A 14,014-nucleotide genomic window follows, 5' to 3' on the forward strand; every position below is an offset into this window, starting at 1 on the left:
TAGCATACTTTCACCTCAACAGTCAGTCACTTTGGCAAAACCAATCTTCACCATGATTTTGCAGTGAGTTACTGCTCCAAAACTACATTCATCTAACGTTTCACCTTTATTCAACATTTGGAAGATTTCAGGATCAATGTTCCAGTTACGCTTGCAATATCTACTTTCTACCCACTTAATTGTCACCAGACATGTAATCTTCACTAATTTCAAGGCACTACAATTGCGGACTCAGCTATTTAATTGCTTTGATAACAGTAGAAAGGTATAACCCATGGCAGCATAAAATTTTTTGTTTAATTCTACACACCTTCAATAATTAAATTCTTATGAGCCTATTTGCTGGACTGCACATCTGTGGTAGCATTTTGTGCTGGTTATAAAAAGCAGCTTTATCTTACAGAAACTAGGTTATTTTAGGTGATAGAGAGGCCTAACTGTATCCTGAAAACACTGGACTAGAGTTCTGATGATCTAACACCTCATTAGTTCTGCTCAGATTCTTATGATGCCCATACAGTGTTGTCTTACCTTTGCCTTTGTGTTTTTTCTGTTTCTGCTCACTTAACTTATCCAATGGCAGGTCACTGAGGTCCAGACTGTACAGGTTTCTGGCTAACACTTTAGTTAGGGTCTCCATTGTCAGTGACCACTCAGTGGCCAGCTCTTCCCAGTATGTCAGTGATGACATGACAGACAGTAAGTCATCCCAAAGTTCTCGAGAGATGTACACATTTAGATTTGCTTTGATCCAAGCTACTATAAGAGTCTAAGAGTAAAATGAGAAATGTTGACTTATTAACAAAAGATGACAATAATCAAACATTACTGCTTAAAAAGAAGTATCTAACTGCCATTATTTCTGTGTTCATTTCCTCATCATTACTTACAGACTTTTCATGAATAATCAATTAACATGTGCTTTTGATTTAAATACAGGAGCAACTGGTTTAACTTCTGTAAGATCTTACCATATTTTACAAGTTTTGACAGACAGTTTAAAGACTATTCTCAATTAGTTCTCATCACATTTGTAACTCTACTGTTTTTCCCCTTCTAAAGAATCTGAGGACATTATAGATTTATAGAGAAGGCATCATAACAACAGTTTGCAAATATGAAGTTTGAAATCATCTATTACAGCTTATAGAAAGGAATACAAAAATCAGTTCAATAGGCATAGATAGCACAGAAGACTTTGTGCTGACCTGAGCTAAAATTTTAGTCTGCAACAGAATTGGAATAAAATTACCAGTTAACTAATGAAGTGCATTTATTTTTAATTTCACTTGAGAACTATTATTAGAATGCCATTAACTTTAGACAGTATGAGATATAGCCAGATGCTTAACCCGTGCCATTCACATTATCTGGACAATCAATGACTTAAGATGACAAATCAGTCAACAGTAGTTGACGTGTCTTGGTTAAAATTAAACTGAATTAATTAAATTGAGTTTATGGTTTAATTGCCTGGAAAAGAGGTCCCGCAAGTCTTCCTGCTAAAGTGGAGTTTTTTCTTCCTTGATACTGCAAGAAAGTTTGGGGTGGTGTTTTCAGCACAGATTCAGTAACTCTGAGCAGCACAAGTAGCATTTGTTCCCTGCAAAGCAATGTTAAATTTAAAGTCAGTACTTTGTTATATTTCTGTATATACCAAGATACTTCTAAAGATAATATCTGAGCTTGATTTTCTCAAATACACTGCAAACAGCCTAACTTGATTATTGTAGAAGAAATTAATGAAATCGTAAGATAATGGTCTTTTTTTCTGTATAAATGACAGGTTTGGGCAATGTAACATCATAAATAAAGCTTCATTCGTTATTTTGTGTGACACAGAATCTCTGTCATCACAGTCTAGAGTCACTTCTTTAAAATGATACTGAGAAAGAAAATAGCAACTCAGTGGGATCTGTTTTCTGTTGCTTTTCCTAATTCCCCACTGGTGATTACTTGTTTCCTCACAAGGGGAGACGAATTTTACGTGATGTACAGGGTACTTACCCAGGAGATACTAGTGAGAGACTGAATGCAAGTCAAGTTAAAATGGAATAAATCAGCCATTTGACATCCCCTTGTTACTGCCTCCTTGCAATAGAGAATGGTGGCAATATATTACCTCATTAGAGACAGTTATTTAAAAGAGAGGAGGAAATAATGTAGATGACTTGTAAGAGGGTCCCTTGCTCCTGCTATGCAACTTAAACGCTGGAATGGAACAACACTGTTAAACAGTAAATGGACTCTTGCACAAACTTCTTCATTAGCAATTAATTTCAGCTTTAGAGCAACCCACATCTCATTATAATAATTATCCAGACTTAACTGAGTATTTTTGTCTACTTTCAAATCAGACTGTGAAGCTTCATACATGACTTCATACTTAGTACTCTCATACACGAGAAAAACTTCCTGCAAAACAACAAGCCATCACTAGCTACTTAATAGTAGTCCATGTACACCAGCTTATTTCTTTTTTCATTGAGGCTAAGCCGTCTCAAACTAGCTAGCAATGACTATTGGTTTTAGCAGAGGAGCTCACCAATTTCTCTATGGAAAGTTGCTGGAGATTGTTAAAGTTCATGCATTTACTGATTTAGAGAATCTGATTCACACAGTCACTACCATCCTATTGTGTTTACCGCCAAGAACACTTTCACATTTATCTCATGAAATAATAATTTAAGATAAAAACAACAGCATTTTACCAGGTCTTCTTGTCCATAGTAACTTGAACTACCATGTGACGGTAGATATTAAGAATCCGTTTACACATATCAGTATGTTCATCCAACAGAGTTTTAATTTCATTTGCAGGCTCAAGAAAGAATATGTTTGAAGAATTTATTATAAAAACCTGCAGGTTTAAAAAAAAAAAGTGTAATGAGCTTGAAGCACTCTGATATTTTCAACAATTCTGCTAATAGTAATCGAGGACAAAATCCATAATTAACAATATCAGCTGCATATACATTCAGAAGTATATATTTAAATACATGTAAGTTTGATTTGATAATAAAACAAGATATTAATTGTAATGTTTTTTTTCTATTAAAACATTAATATATCTTTGTTCTCCTAGATATGTGGTACAGTAAATTACTCAATCAGATTATTTAATATAATGGACAAAATGTGCCAGTAAAGAAGTCTACTGCTTCTTTAAGCATAAAAGCTCCCCTGCAAGCCAGTAACGGACTGGTATAACACATGCTAAACTACTTGAAATAGTCCCATATAAACAATAAATGCTACAATGATTAACTGCTGTCAAGATTGACTGTTCACAAATACCACTTCCTAGATATTTACATTAGGAAGCTTGCCAAAATACATACTGGAGTTAACAGAATTCAAGTCTGTACGCTCAGAGCCAAAAGGATATAATTCTCATAATATGCAGAAGTAAATGAAAAACAGTCAATGACATTAAGAATTGCTTTGACTATGTTTTGCTCCTTGTGCAGTGGAATGATATTATGCAAGCATTAAGCACCAACAAGATAAAAAACCAGATATATATATTATTAGGCCTTAAATATATGTTTTAACTTTTTTTCCAGGTTGGTTTTGTTTTCTTTTTTGTTTTCTTTTTTTTTTTTTTTTCTGTTTGTTTGTTTGTTTCTTTCTTTTTCTTTTTAAATCAACTTGGGTTAAGATATTGAGGAGGTTGGGCCCAAATACATTTGTATTTTTCACAGAAGCCAATAATTACTGGCCAAAACACTAATTGTTAAGATGGAAAATAATTCTGTCCTCTCAAGTGCTCTTTAGTGTATTATTGCTTAACACAACAACATTCTTAGGATGAAAAATGGTAATAATGTATATTTACAAAAAGAAAAAAAAAGTCTAGCAAAGACTTTTGCAGCTCAGACACTATTTCTAGTGATCCAGCCTTCTTAAGGCTGAATGATTCAACATTTTTAAAACTCGATGACAGTTTTGCACTGATGTCAATGGACAGTGAATTAAGGCTTTCAGAATGAAAGTCTCTAAGGGCCTAGAAATAAGCCTAGAAACAGGAAGAAAATTCAATAGACAAGTCTTTGATAACTGATTCAGAAAAGGCAAACATGGTTCCAGGTCTGGAAACCTCTCAAATTCAGACACTGTACTGAGGTAGTATGCCTCGAGTCTGGCACCTTATAAATCTTTGAAGCTAAAAAAGATATTTGCTGTTCAAATGATCCTTTGTCTAAAAAAACATCAATATGGAGAATCTCCCAACTATTCGCAGATATGTAAACTTAAATATTAATTCAAATTGAGAGAGACGCTTCTTTCTTGCCTTAGAAGCATTTCATATATATTCTACATACTGCAAGCATACTTACGTATGCAAAGATTAAGAAGGTTAAATTGTTATGTTTGAATATAAAATTTGTTTCAGTTACAAAGTTTATTTTTGTATTTAACAGCATTACAGGAAATCCTTTTTTAGGAAATCCTTCAAGCTGCAGAAATCTTAATTAAGATGGTCATTTATGTTGTAATTGGAAACAACAGAGTAGCAACAGATGTTTTGTTTAGAATCAATTTTCTTCCAGATAGAAGAATATTATGAAGGTTGAAGTCATGCACACACTTCTGTGAGTTTGTACATGTACATATTATACATAAAATGCACATATTTTACATGATCATAAATGCATTTCAAAAACCCTAAAAACTCCTGATTTTATTTAAAATAATTAGAAAAACTGAAATACTTTGAAAGAGCATGGGAATCCTTTGTAGGAATACTTTATTCCATTCTTTACGTGCTAACATCATGAGTTTTACTTTTAGGATGAAAATTAAATATCAAGCCTATTTCATACCTGTAATACTGACTGCATTCCAGCTCGTACATTTTGCTCTTCTGTATCAATCTCAGATAGTTTATGCAAAGTCTCTTGGTAACAGCCATTTCTTGCCCAGTTTGAGTTCCTAACATGACTACAGTTCATAGCTTTTTCCTGAAAAATATTTTGCCCTTAAAGTTCACACTGATTTTTTGACAGGTATTTCTGTTTTACAGTAAAGAAAAATTATGCAATAATAAATAGTAGACAGAAGTTTAATACGTATCTTAAAGATAACATCATGTTTTAAAAGGCTTGTAGGAATTATTTTCAAGTACCTGGTTAAATACTTGCCATTTTCATCACTCATTTATTTGTACATAACTTGTATTCAGCTGAAAGCTTGTATATTTTATTATACAAACCATATCTTGAAACCAGATTATAAAACTATGTTTTTTTAAAATTGAACTAAACACATTAAAAAATTACAGATAATACAGAGTAAACTGGTACCTCACATACACACTGTTTAATTATCATTGCTTCATTCCCCCAACAGATGCTTCAACATTAAGCCAACCACATATAATCTGTTGAATAAGTCCACTTGGTCTCAGCCTCTGCCCACTATGCAAAAGATGCAGAAAGAGCAGTCAACAATATCTTACCTCTTCTCTTTCTTTTGCTTTCTCTGATGAATTGCGGTCTACAACACTTTCATCACAATCTACAGTTGCACACTGCATTACTTCTTCAGATTCTTTCATAAATAAAGGCTTATCTTCTTGCTGAATCCATTCCTGATATACCTTTACCACTTTCCTCATGGCAGCTGCTTCGCATATTGGCAACAGAAATGCCTGGGAGTAGAAAAAGAAACCAATAAAACCCAGTTACAATACTTGAAAAATGGCTAAAAAGGCATGGCTTCAAGCTATATCTAGAGCTGAACATTTTTAGGTGCAAAGTGCATAAAGTAAAGAAGCATCAAGATAAACTTCAAACTCACTTAAGCAGTGCTTTATAATAGGCAAGCTCTAAGGGATAATAGAAAATAAAGTACAACCATTGTAGGATCTTGACTAGGAAATTTCTCACAAGCCTAAATGTTTGCTCACTTTCTTCATCTGTAATGTGAGAGTGTGCAGACAGATGGTAAAGAAAATGCTTTATCAAGAAAACTTGAAAGCTTCTCTGCAAAAAAGATAGACATGAGAATCTACACAGGTGGATCTATTCAGTGTCTGGACTGCTGAAATTAAAGCCTAAATACTCATCAAAACCATGCAAAACAAATGGTAGAAGTTTCTTCTACAATACCTTCCATTTAAAGCACTTGGAAGAGTAGCATTAAATCAGTTCTAAACTGCTAATAAAAATGGAAGCAACGTTCATTACTCATAGTCATTTATCTTACTTTTACCTAAAAGAGATTCAGAGTAGTAGCCTTAAAACTAATGATTCACTGAAAAGACTTCAGAATTATTGTTTTAAAAAATCATGTTTTTGAGTCAGTGTGACAGCTGATTTCTGCCCTCTCCAGGATGTTTTATGTAACTGCTGTGCCTGTAATGAATAGTCAGAGATCAGGAACTGTTAATATTAGTCAGGCTTCAACTAACTGCATTTATCAAAGACTATAATGACCAAGTAGTATTAAAAAAACAAACAGATAAACTACACTAGCACATAGTTTTATGGAGTCTATAGGGTGAATGTTGAAAACTCACTGACCATGCCTTCAAGGCATACCCACATGACAAAAACAAGATATTCTCTCTCCAGAAATGGATGTGTCATATGAATATCACACTAAAAATAAGTGTGGGAAAAAAAAAAAAAGAAGGGAAGAGTTCTAATAGTTCTGTTAATTTAGAATCTCCGTTCAGTGTCTCAGACTGTCAACCCTGGAGTTTTTACAAGGTAACTGCTGTTTTCTTCAATAACGTGTCCAAACTTTTCAACACATTGGATATTGTTAAGCTTCTGACATGCACCTCATTTAAGAACATCAATTTTAACCAGAAATACTGGAGTTTTAATGTTTGGTTTCCTGTTCTTTAAAGAAATCTATTTGCATTTCAGCTGAAAGCTAGAAATTTTTCTTTAGTATTATTAGGAAAAACCTTTTCACCTTTAAGTCTTTATGCCATAGGGCATAAAGAAAGTCTACCTTCCATTAATTGTCTTGGTTTGAACTCAAAGCTATGTACCTTCGTATTACAAAGAAAGACTTGATATTCTGGTATATATTCTTAGTTTAAACTTGTTCAGTAAAATTTCCAGCTATAAAAAACTATCTTGAGTATGTTCAGCTTATGTGTCTGGTTGCAGTAGAGTTACAAGCAGAATCTGTTACCTTCTGTAGCCATCTGTCTCACTTTTCTGGTGAATACTGACAAAGTAAGGTCATTTCGCTGCTGCTAAAACAGATCTGCAGAACAGCTGCAGACTCCTAAAGCAGGCTTATATTTAAGTTTGGTTGTGAGTTACAACAGCTATGGGGCTGAAGAGATAAAACATTCCTATCAAATTGTAAAGTCCAAGCTAAATTCTCTCAAGCTGGTTATCAAAGAAATAGAAAAAGGAGGGTCCAGACACATTCTACACAAGAAGTAAAGATTCTGAAGTATCTTCTAATTTTAAAAGCATTTTAAAGGCAAAATGACAAAAAAATGTACATTTTAATAATGTTCTGGTTAGCAAATACACTTGAAAAAATATGACATAATGATCACTTCTAGTCTAATTTTATAGCTCTTGTATTCAAAGGAAGATTTTTTTACCTGTCGAAAAATCTCAGTTAGAAAATTAACATTACTTCTTTTAGAAGAAAAGACTTTGCGGACGATTTCAATATCAGTTAAATGTTCTTCATCAATACTGCAGAGGCTAGAAGAACTTGGTTCTCTCTCTGTTAGAGTACTTGTATTAGAATGCGATTGTTCTGGCTCTGCATTTCTATCCTGTTTGTCAGTATTGTCATTTTTGCTGTCTTCTCTTGAAGCCATGCTAGCAGCTGCTCTCTGGAAGAAAAATTAAGAGAGTATTTCATAGCACATTTTAGTAATACAATTTGAATGGCACAATTTAAATCACACAGAAGTACTCTTTAAAACAGTACAGAGAATTCATGAAAAAGAACAAATATAAAATTTACAGTACTCCAAAGCTTTACTTGTTTAAAACACAAATATTTAGAAGATTTAAAAAAAAAAAAAGAAAAAGGACCATAGTGACTTCTAAACTGAATTCATAAGCAGAAGTTTTTTTTAGAAATTCTCTTTTTTAATTCTGCATTAATTATAATGATCAAAAGATTGTATGCTGCTGGCAATACTAGAAAGTGAAAAACATAAAAACAAGAAAATGTTGTTTATTTAGCTTTACCTGAATATTCTTTGGCACATTTTCACCTTCAATCCCAGGAATATGAGGTCCTGTATGGGGTTTTGGCTCAAGCCAGAAAGACACCAACCACCGAATGACAATAACACGAGCCTTAATAAAAGGTTCCTTTGTGCAATATATTGCCTCATTGGTTTCAGCATCTTTCTTAACCATTACGTAGTGTGGCTTTGGTCTCATCTGTGGTATATCTGTAAGGAAAAACAACATTTAAAAATACATCAAAGAGAAAGCTCCATTCAACTGAAGCCACTCTATGATTCTGTATGTAAGAAATCTTAAAACTATGACCAATACACATGAACGTTCAGAGATGCTGTTTCTTCATATTCACCACTGAGCATCACATTCCAAGCCGTGCTGAAATGGCCAAAACATAGACGGTTCCAAAACTAGACAATAAGGATTCAAAAGGCTGTAATTTTCTCCTGGAGTGATAACGTATTTATAATCCAACAAACAGTAACAAGCTTTTACTATTCTAAAACATTTAACTTTCATCTGGAAGGCACTTGTTGTATGGCTTACAGCCTTGTTTAAATTTTAAAAACTTCTACATCCTTTTCATGCTTTCAGCCTTATTTTTAATTTACATGCTATATTTACATTTAAAGAGAAACCTCGGTAAACTCATCCAAGAGCATAACTACTTCACACTCGCGTTGAAAAGCACAATGAGCTTTAAATAGGAAAATAACCATTAACTAGACCAAAATGCATCCTATGCAAGAAAATAATGTTCATATATAATGATGTTTATAATGATTTAGTGTTGTCATTTTAAAAAAAACTTTTAAAGAAGTGTTTATAGCTAAGTTACAAAGCAACAATTTATCTGTGACTCATACCAAATTTACAGACATTTAAGAGCCCTGTAAGCCACTTAACTCCCTACTACCAAATTTAGTAGGTGAACAAATACAGTTCAGATGCAGTTCAGAAGCAATGCATCGTCATATTTTCTAATGAATCCCCAGAAATATTTGTTTGTCTGCAGCAAGCCATATTAGTTAAGCAATATAGTTAGCAATAAAGGTCAACAGTTGTTTACTGATGCTGACCCTAACATCTAATCATGGCTGTTATAGGAGAGCCTTAATTCCAAATCATATTTTATAAGCAGCTGCAGTAAAAGTGGACTGTTGGTCCTGGAATAGGTGAAAGATGAATAATACAACAGGGAGAACACTTTAAGTCTCACAGCTCCATCTAAGACCACATTTCTATTACATAATTTTGCTTGACTTTGCTGCCAGAGCAAGGGCACATGCACCTTCATATGACTTAGTTGAAAGCTGATTCTAGAAGTACTAACTCCCCCACCAGCTTGTAAGGAATGCAATGAATGATGCCCCATGGGATTACAGTTCTGCTCTGAAGGAACTTTGATTAATTCAGGGTTTATAACCTAAAATTCCCATGTTCAGCGCAGTGACTCAGAATATTTTATATCTCCTCGTTCTCAATTCTTGCAGTGACAAAGATGCTGGCAGTGCAATTGGAATCATGAATCTAATTGGAAAACAAAAAAAAGAAAAAAGAAAGGTAGTACTGTTTCTTGCTAACTCATCTTAGATGCTATCTACAACTACAGTAAAAATGTTACAAAAATCTAAAAATGTGTTTGGGAGGTACAGGAAGGGAGAACAGTTTGTTTGTTTTTAAATGGTGCATAACATACCCTCCTGCAAGCACATGTATCAACAGCCCAGTTAAATTCCAGACATATATATAGTTAGCTCAACACCGCAAAATGTGATGTCTAGGTTTCATAACCCAATACTGCTATATAAAAATCAACAGTCAAAAGCGACTACAAGACTTCTGGATGTGAATGGCATTTCAGTGGGAGTAGTGTGCCAAGTTTATTTCCAGTTCTTCAGTGTAGAAAAGCAAGTAGAAGATCTGCTCTAATACAGAGTCAATGAAAATGCAGCTAAGGACTGAAGGCATCGGGTGCCGTCAGAGCACATCTTACTGCTGGTATTTCAGTATAACAGTTTTATCTGGAGATACCGTGCAATCCCAAACCATGCCCAGAAGAGAGAAAACAGAAAATGATGATCCTACTCAGATAAGGAGAGAGATGCACTGGAAACTTAAGATGCATTCCATAGTTTTACAATCTTCAGTTGGCAGTTCAAAAATACTAGTACTAGGATTCAAAGATGTAAAGTAGCCACGTTAGAAAATGTAAAGTTGTTCCCCATCTGTGTCTTCCTAACGTTAGGCCAACAACTTTTCAGGGATACAGTATTACTTCTTTTGGGCTATATATGGTGCCCTTAATCCAGGAAGAATAAATGTAGACAGCAGCAGTGTAATAATTGCCTAGATAATAGCTGATTATCTTACGATAGAAATATAAACTTTCAGATGTTTGAAGTTTACAGCCACCCTATGACAAAGGTTTCCCTGTTAATATTACAAATACACAAGACAACATCCAGCACCAGCACTGAGAATATCCAAGTCGATGCATCTGTTTCCTTCCAAGAGACATGCACAAAACCAGTGACAATCTCAACACAACACTGCTTAACTGAGGAATGTTTACAAAACGTACTTTAAAATTTAATCCAGTACTTTCAATGGAGGCATTGTTTTTAGGGGAAACTGCATTACTCTTGTATACCATCCATGTAAGAATAACTTACAAATGCACAGAACGCTTTTAAACAGCTTAGAAATTTTTATTTAGTACAAGTACAGAAAAGTATACCATTTCCATTTTGCAGAAAGCAGCAACTTAAGAAAAACATCTAAAAAAATTATACATCTTAAACTGCAGCATGTGTTACTGCACAGCCTGTGAAAAAATGATGTGCCTGGTAGTGCAAGGCAGAAAAATCAGTCCTCTGACATCTACTACATTCAGTAGAAGGTGAAGGCTACAATCCTAGCTACGCAGTAACAGGACTTGGACAGTTGTTTCACCCCTTTCGAAGAAAACAGTACACAAGCTGTAAACACATCTTTGCAGTGCACTGTCTCCTGTAATTTCACAGCATCTTCCCAGAAAAGCCTCTCTCTAGGTATTCTTAACTATATCATGTAATGCAGCTGTTTCTCAAATGCATCCTCCATCAATTATTTCTTGTGTTTTCACACTTTTGCCAGTCTTCAAAGTATTTGTAAGGGCTTCATGGAAGGGCACAGACCTAAAACCGGAGCAAATCAGAAGCTTACTAAATTGACTAAAATAACACAAGAAAATATTCCTTTCCCCAAGTTTTCATTTTTCCTTTATTTTATTTAGTTTTTCCCTCAACTCTGGGAACGTAGTGCGAACTTATTCAAAGAGGACAAGTTTTATATGGAACAGACAATGAAAAGACCAGGGAAAAATAGATATAATGGTGGTCCTTACAGTTTTGATCATGCTTACAGTTTAAGGCAGTAAGGAGCACAGAGAACTATGGGACAGACTACTTTCTGGTTTACTTGTAAACAAATAAGCTCTTCTAAATGGCTTGGAAATGAAACAGATAGGTAGGACGGAAGTAAAAATGACCCTGAAATCCATACTCCAGAGAACATCTTACAGAATACGAATAGATGTTAAAGGACATTTGAAACAATTCTACTCTTGTACTGCACTGCTCTTCTAAGCCTGAGAGACTCCAAGGATTTCAGAGGAGGCATGTTAGCTTCTCGTAACTGAATATGCATTACTGTAACTGATACACATCTGAAAATCTTGCTTAAGAAAATCATTACTCAATTACCATCTTCAATAAATGACTAACGCTTGCTTAGTAAAACTACTGTTTCCACTTGTAACCTCATGATTTTTTCTAAATTAAACATAAAGCTAGTAGGACAAAAGCAAGTTTTTAATCAGCATGCTCAGTGTCCAAGCTTTTGCTGTTTTCAGCGTAAACAACTTGTTAATTTTGTTCAGAACTGGCAAGTAGAAGATGGTTTTCAATTAGAGGGAGGGGAGGAATGCCAGAGAAGAATTTCAGAAAGGAAAATCTCTATTCCGCTTACCAGTGTTTCTGTTGTCTCTGCTACTGTACTCTTCCTCAGACTGCTTCTGACTTTGCACAACTTAAGGCACTGACAGTAGTTTTGGAGATCTGTGTTAATTTTTTTCTTCTTTCCCATTGTTCTAAGGCCTTGCAAGTTTCCTGTTTATGGTTCACAGGAAAAGAAAGAACTATAGTAGTACTTCCGTGGAAGAGTCAATCAAGACCTCCATAGAAAGAAATAAGGTTTCCACATTTCTTCTTCCAAGACCTCAAAGAAGCAGCACTTGCCGCTATTTCATCAATGAAGCTCTTCAGTATCTTCACACAATTCTTGCTCCACAATTGCTTATGACTGGATTTATACTGTTCCTCTTCCCCTGTGTGAGAAGGTCCACTGTTTGTAGGAACACCTGTCCCAGATTTTAAACACACATCTCTGCAGAAGGCCATAATCCACACATAGACTAGTAGCAAGAAAGACCTTTTCAGCATCCTTTTCATATATGTGTACATATTATTCAAGCAATGAAATATATCTAAAAGCCTGAATAGATCATATTGCTTTGTTTGTTGTGTGGGTGAATATAAACCTGAGGTAGAAAAGTCAGGATACGCAAACAACATTCCAGTTAAGAATGAGCTAAAAACTTCTAAACAAAATTCTGGTTGGGTTTGCTAAGTAAACACCTAGAATTCCAGATTTATATAGAAAGATACATTTTAGCAAGGTCTTTTTTTAAAGATTGTTAAAACCTACCTTCCTCCTCCTAATGCAAGCACATGACGAAAATACGGTTGATGTAAAAATATAGCTAACTTCACCCTGATTGAACTTTTGAACAAGCACTGTATGATCCCATATGTTTCTTTATCTGTACATATTCTGTATGGATAAAATCAGCATCCCCAAAGAGCAGAAATTCTCTTGTCTTAACATAATTAATCTTCTGAGCATAACAACAGAGGTCACATAAAGAATGGTTTGACATTTAGTTTATCTGAATTGTGTTAATACGTTAAGATTGACAGAAATTAATAAAGGGATCAAGTGCTTCCACAGATAATTGAAAGCCATGAAACAGAAGCCATGCTTCCTTTCATAAGAAATACTGAGCATAGAGAACATTCTCCTTAGTATACCTTAAGCAAGAAACTGCTTTGCCACGTTCTTTGTTAGAGGAAATATAATGATCATTTACTTTATCAGTTGTATAGACTTACCAAGTATAGGGTTATATAAGCTGGTCTCCTTACAGATGTTTGGGAAGATAGAAGGTAAGTAATATTTCTTAAAATTTGAGAATAAAAATGAAAATCCCTTTTCCTGGTTTTCTTTGTTCTTCCATTCTAAACTCTTAACCTTAAAAACAAGAAAATATTTTAAATTAAGTAAATCTAGAAGAGAAAGATAACAGATGAAACTGTCTCTTTATACATTATTTCCCTGAAACAATATCATTTTTATATACATTTGCAATATAGAGTGCTGTTTTTTTCCCTTTCCACTGGACAAACAGATGTTAGTTACTTCATGTTTATTTGCTTGAAAGCTACAGAACATACCTGAATTACGATGTATTTCAGAAGCGCTTCCAAGAAATAGCTTGTTAAGTCTTCTTGTCCTTTATCCCCAGATTGAGGTGGAACAAGTGGAGTGATTTCCTCTATAGTCACTTGAGCTATCAAAGAATATTAATAATGATTTTTAAGAAAATCAGATCTACATTTATATGACTTCCGTATAAACACCTACCAGGTCATGAAGGTAGAAATGTACTGCTATAAACAGAGAGGTACAGGCAAAACAAAGTAAACACAAAGTAAAAACATTAATGAAAT

At 34.3% G+C, this 14,014-nt stretch overlaps 1 protein-coding gene across 15 annotated transcripts in view; it reads right to left on the reverse strand.

The window, feature by feature from the left end:
- The window catches only part of RALGAPA1 (Ral GTPase activating protein catalytic subunit alpha 1), a 114,735-nt gene that overhangs the window by 83,741 nt on the left and 16,980 nt on the right, over positions 1-14,014 (reverse strand). For all 15 annotated transcript variants that reach the window (XR_007377981.1, XM_048950135.1, XM_048950138.1 and 12 more), the window contains exons 7-15: positions 13,739-13,854; positions 13,397-13,535; positions 8,184-8,392; positions 7,580-7,819; positions 5,462-5,653; positions 4,827-4,964; positions 2,712-2,860; positions 1,474-1,603; positions 532-769 (exon numbers count right to left, since the gene is read on the reverse strand). Coding sequence is in view for 14 of the 15 variants with exons in the window: in XM_048950135.1 (XP_048806092.1) it covers positions 532-769; positions 1,474-1,603; positions 2,712-2,860; positions 4,827-4,964; positions 5,462-5,653; positions 7,580-7,819; positions 8,184-8,392; positions 13,397-13,535; positions 13,739-13,854 (1,551 nt within the window). In the remaining variant the exon portion in view is untranslated. The remainder of the gene's footprint in view (positions 1-531; positions 770-1,473; positions 1,604-2,711; positions 2,861-4,826; positions 4,965-5,461; positions 5,654-7,579; positions 7,820-8,183; positions 8,393-13,396; positions 13,536-13,738; positions 13,855-14,014) is intronic.

The sequence above is a fragment of the Lagopus muta genome, chromosome 6 (genome assembly GCF_023343835.1).
Source record: "Lagopus muta isolate bLagMut1 chromosome 6, bLagMut1 primary, whole genome shotgun sequence".
NCBI classification, from domain to species: domain Eukaryota; kingdom Metazoa; phylum Chordata; class Aves; order Galliformes; family Phasianidae; genus Lagopus; species Lagopus muta.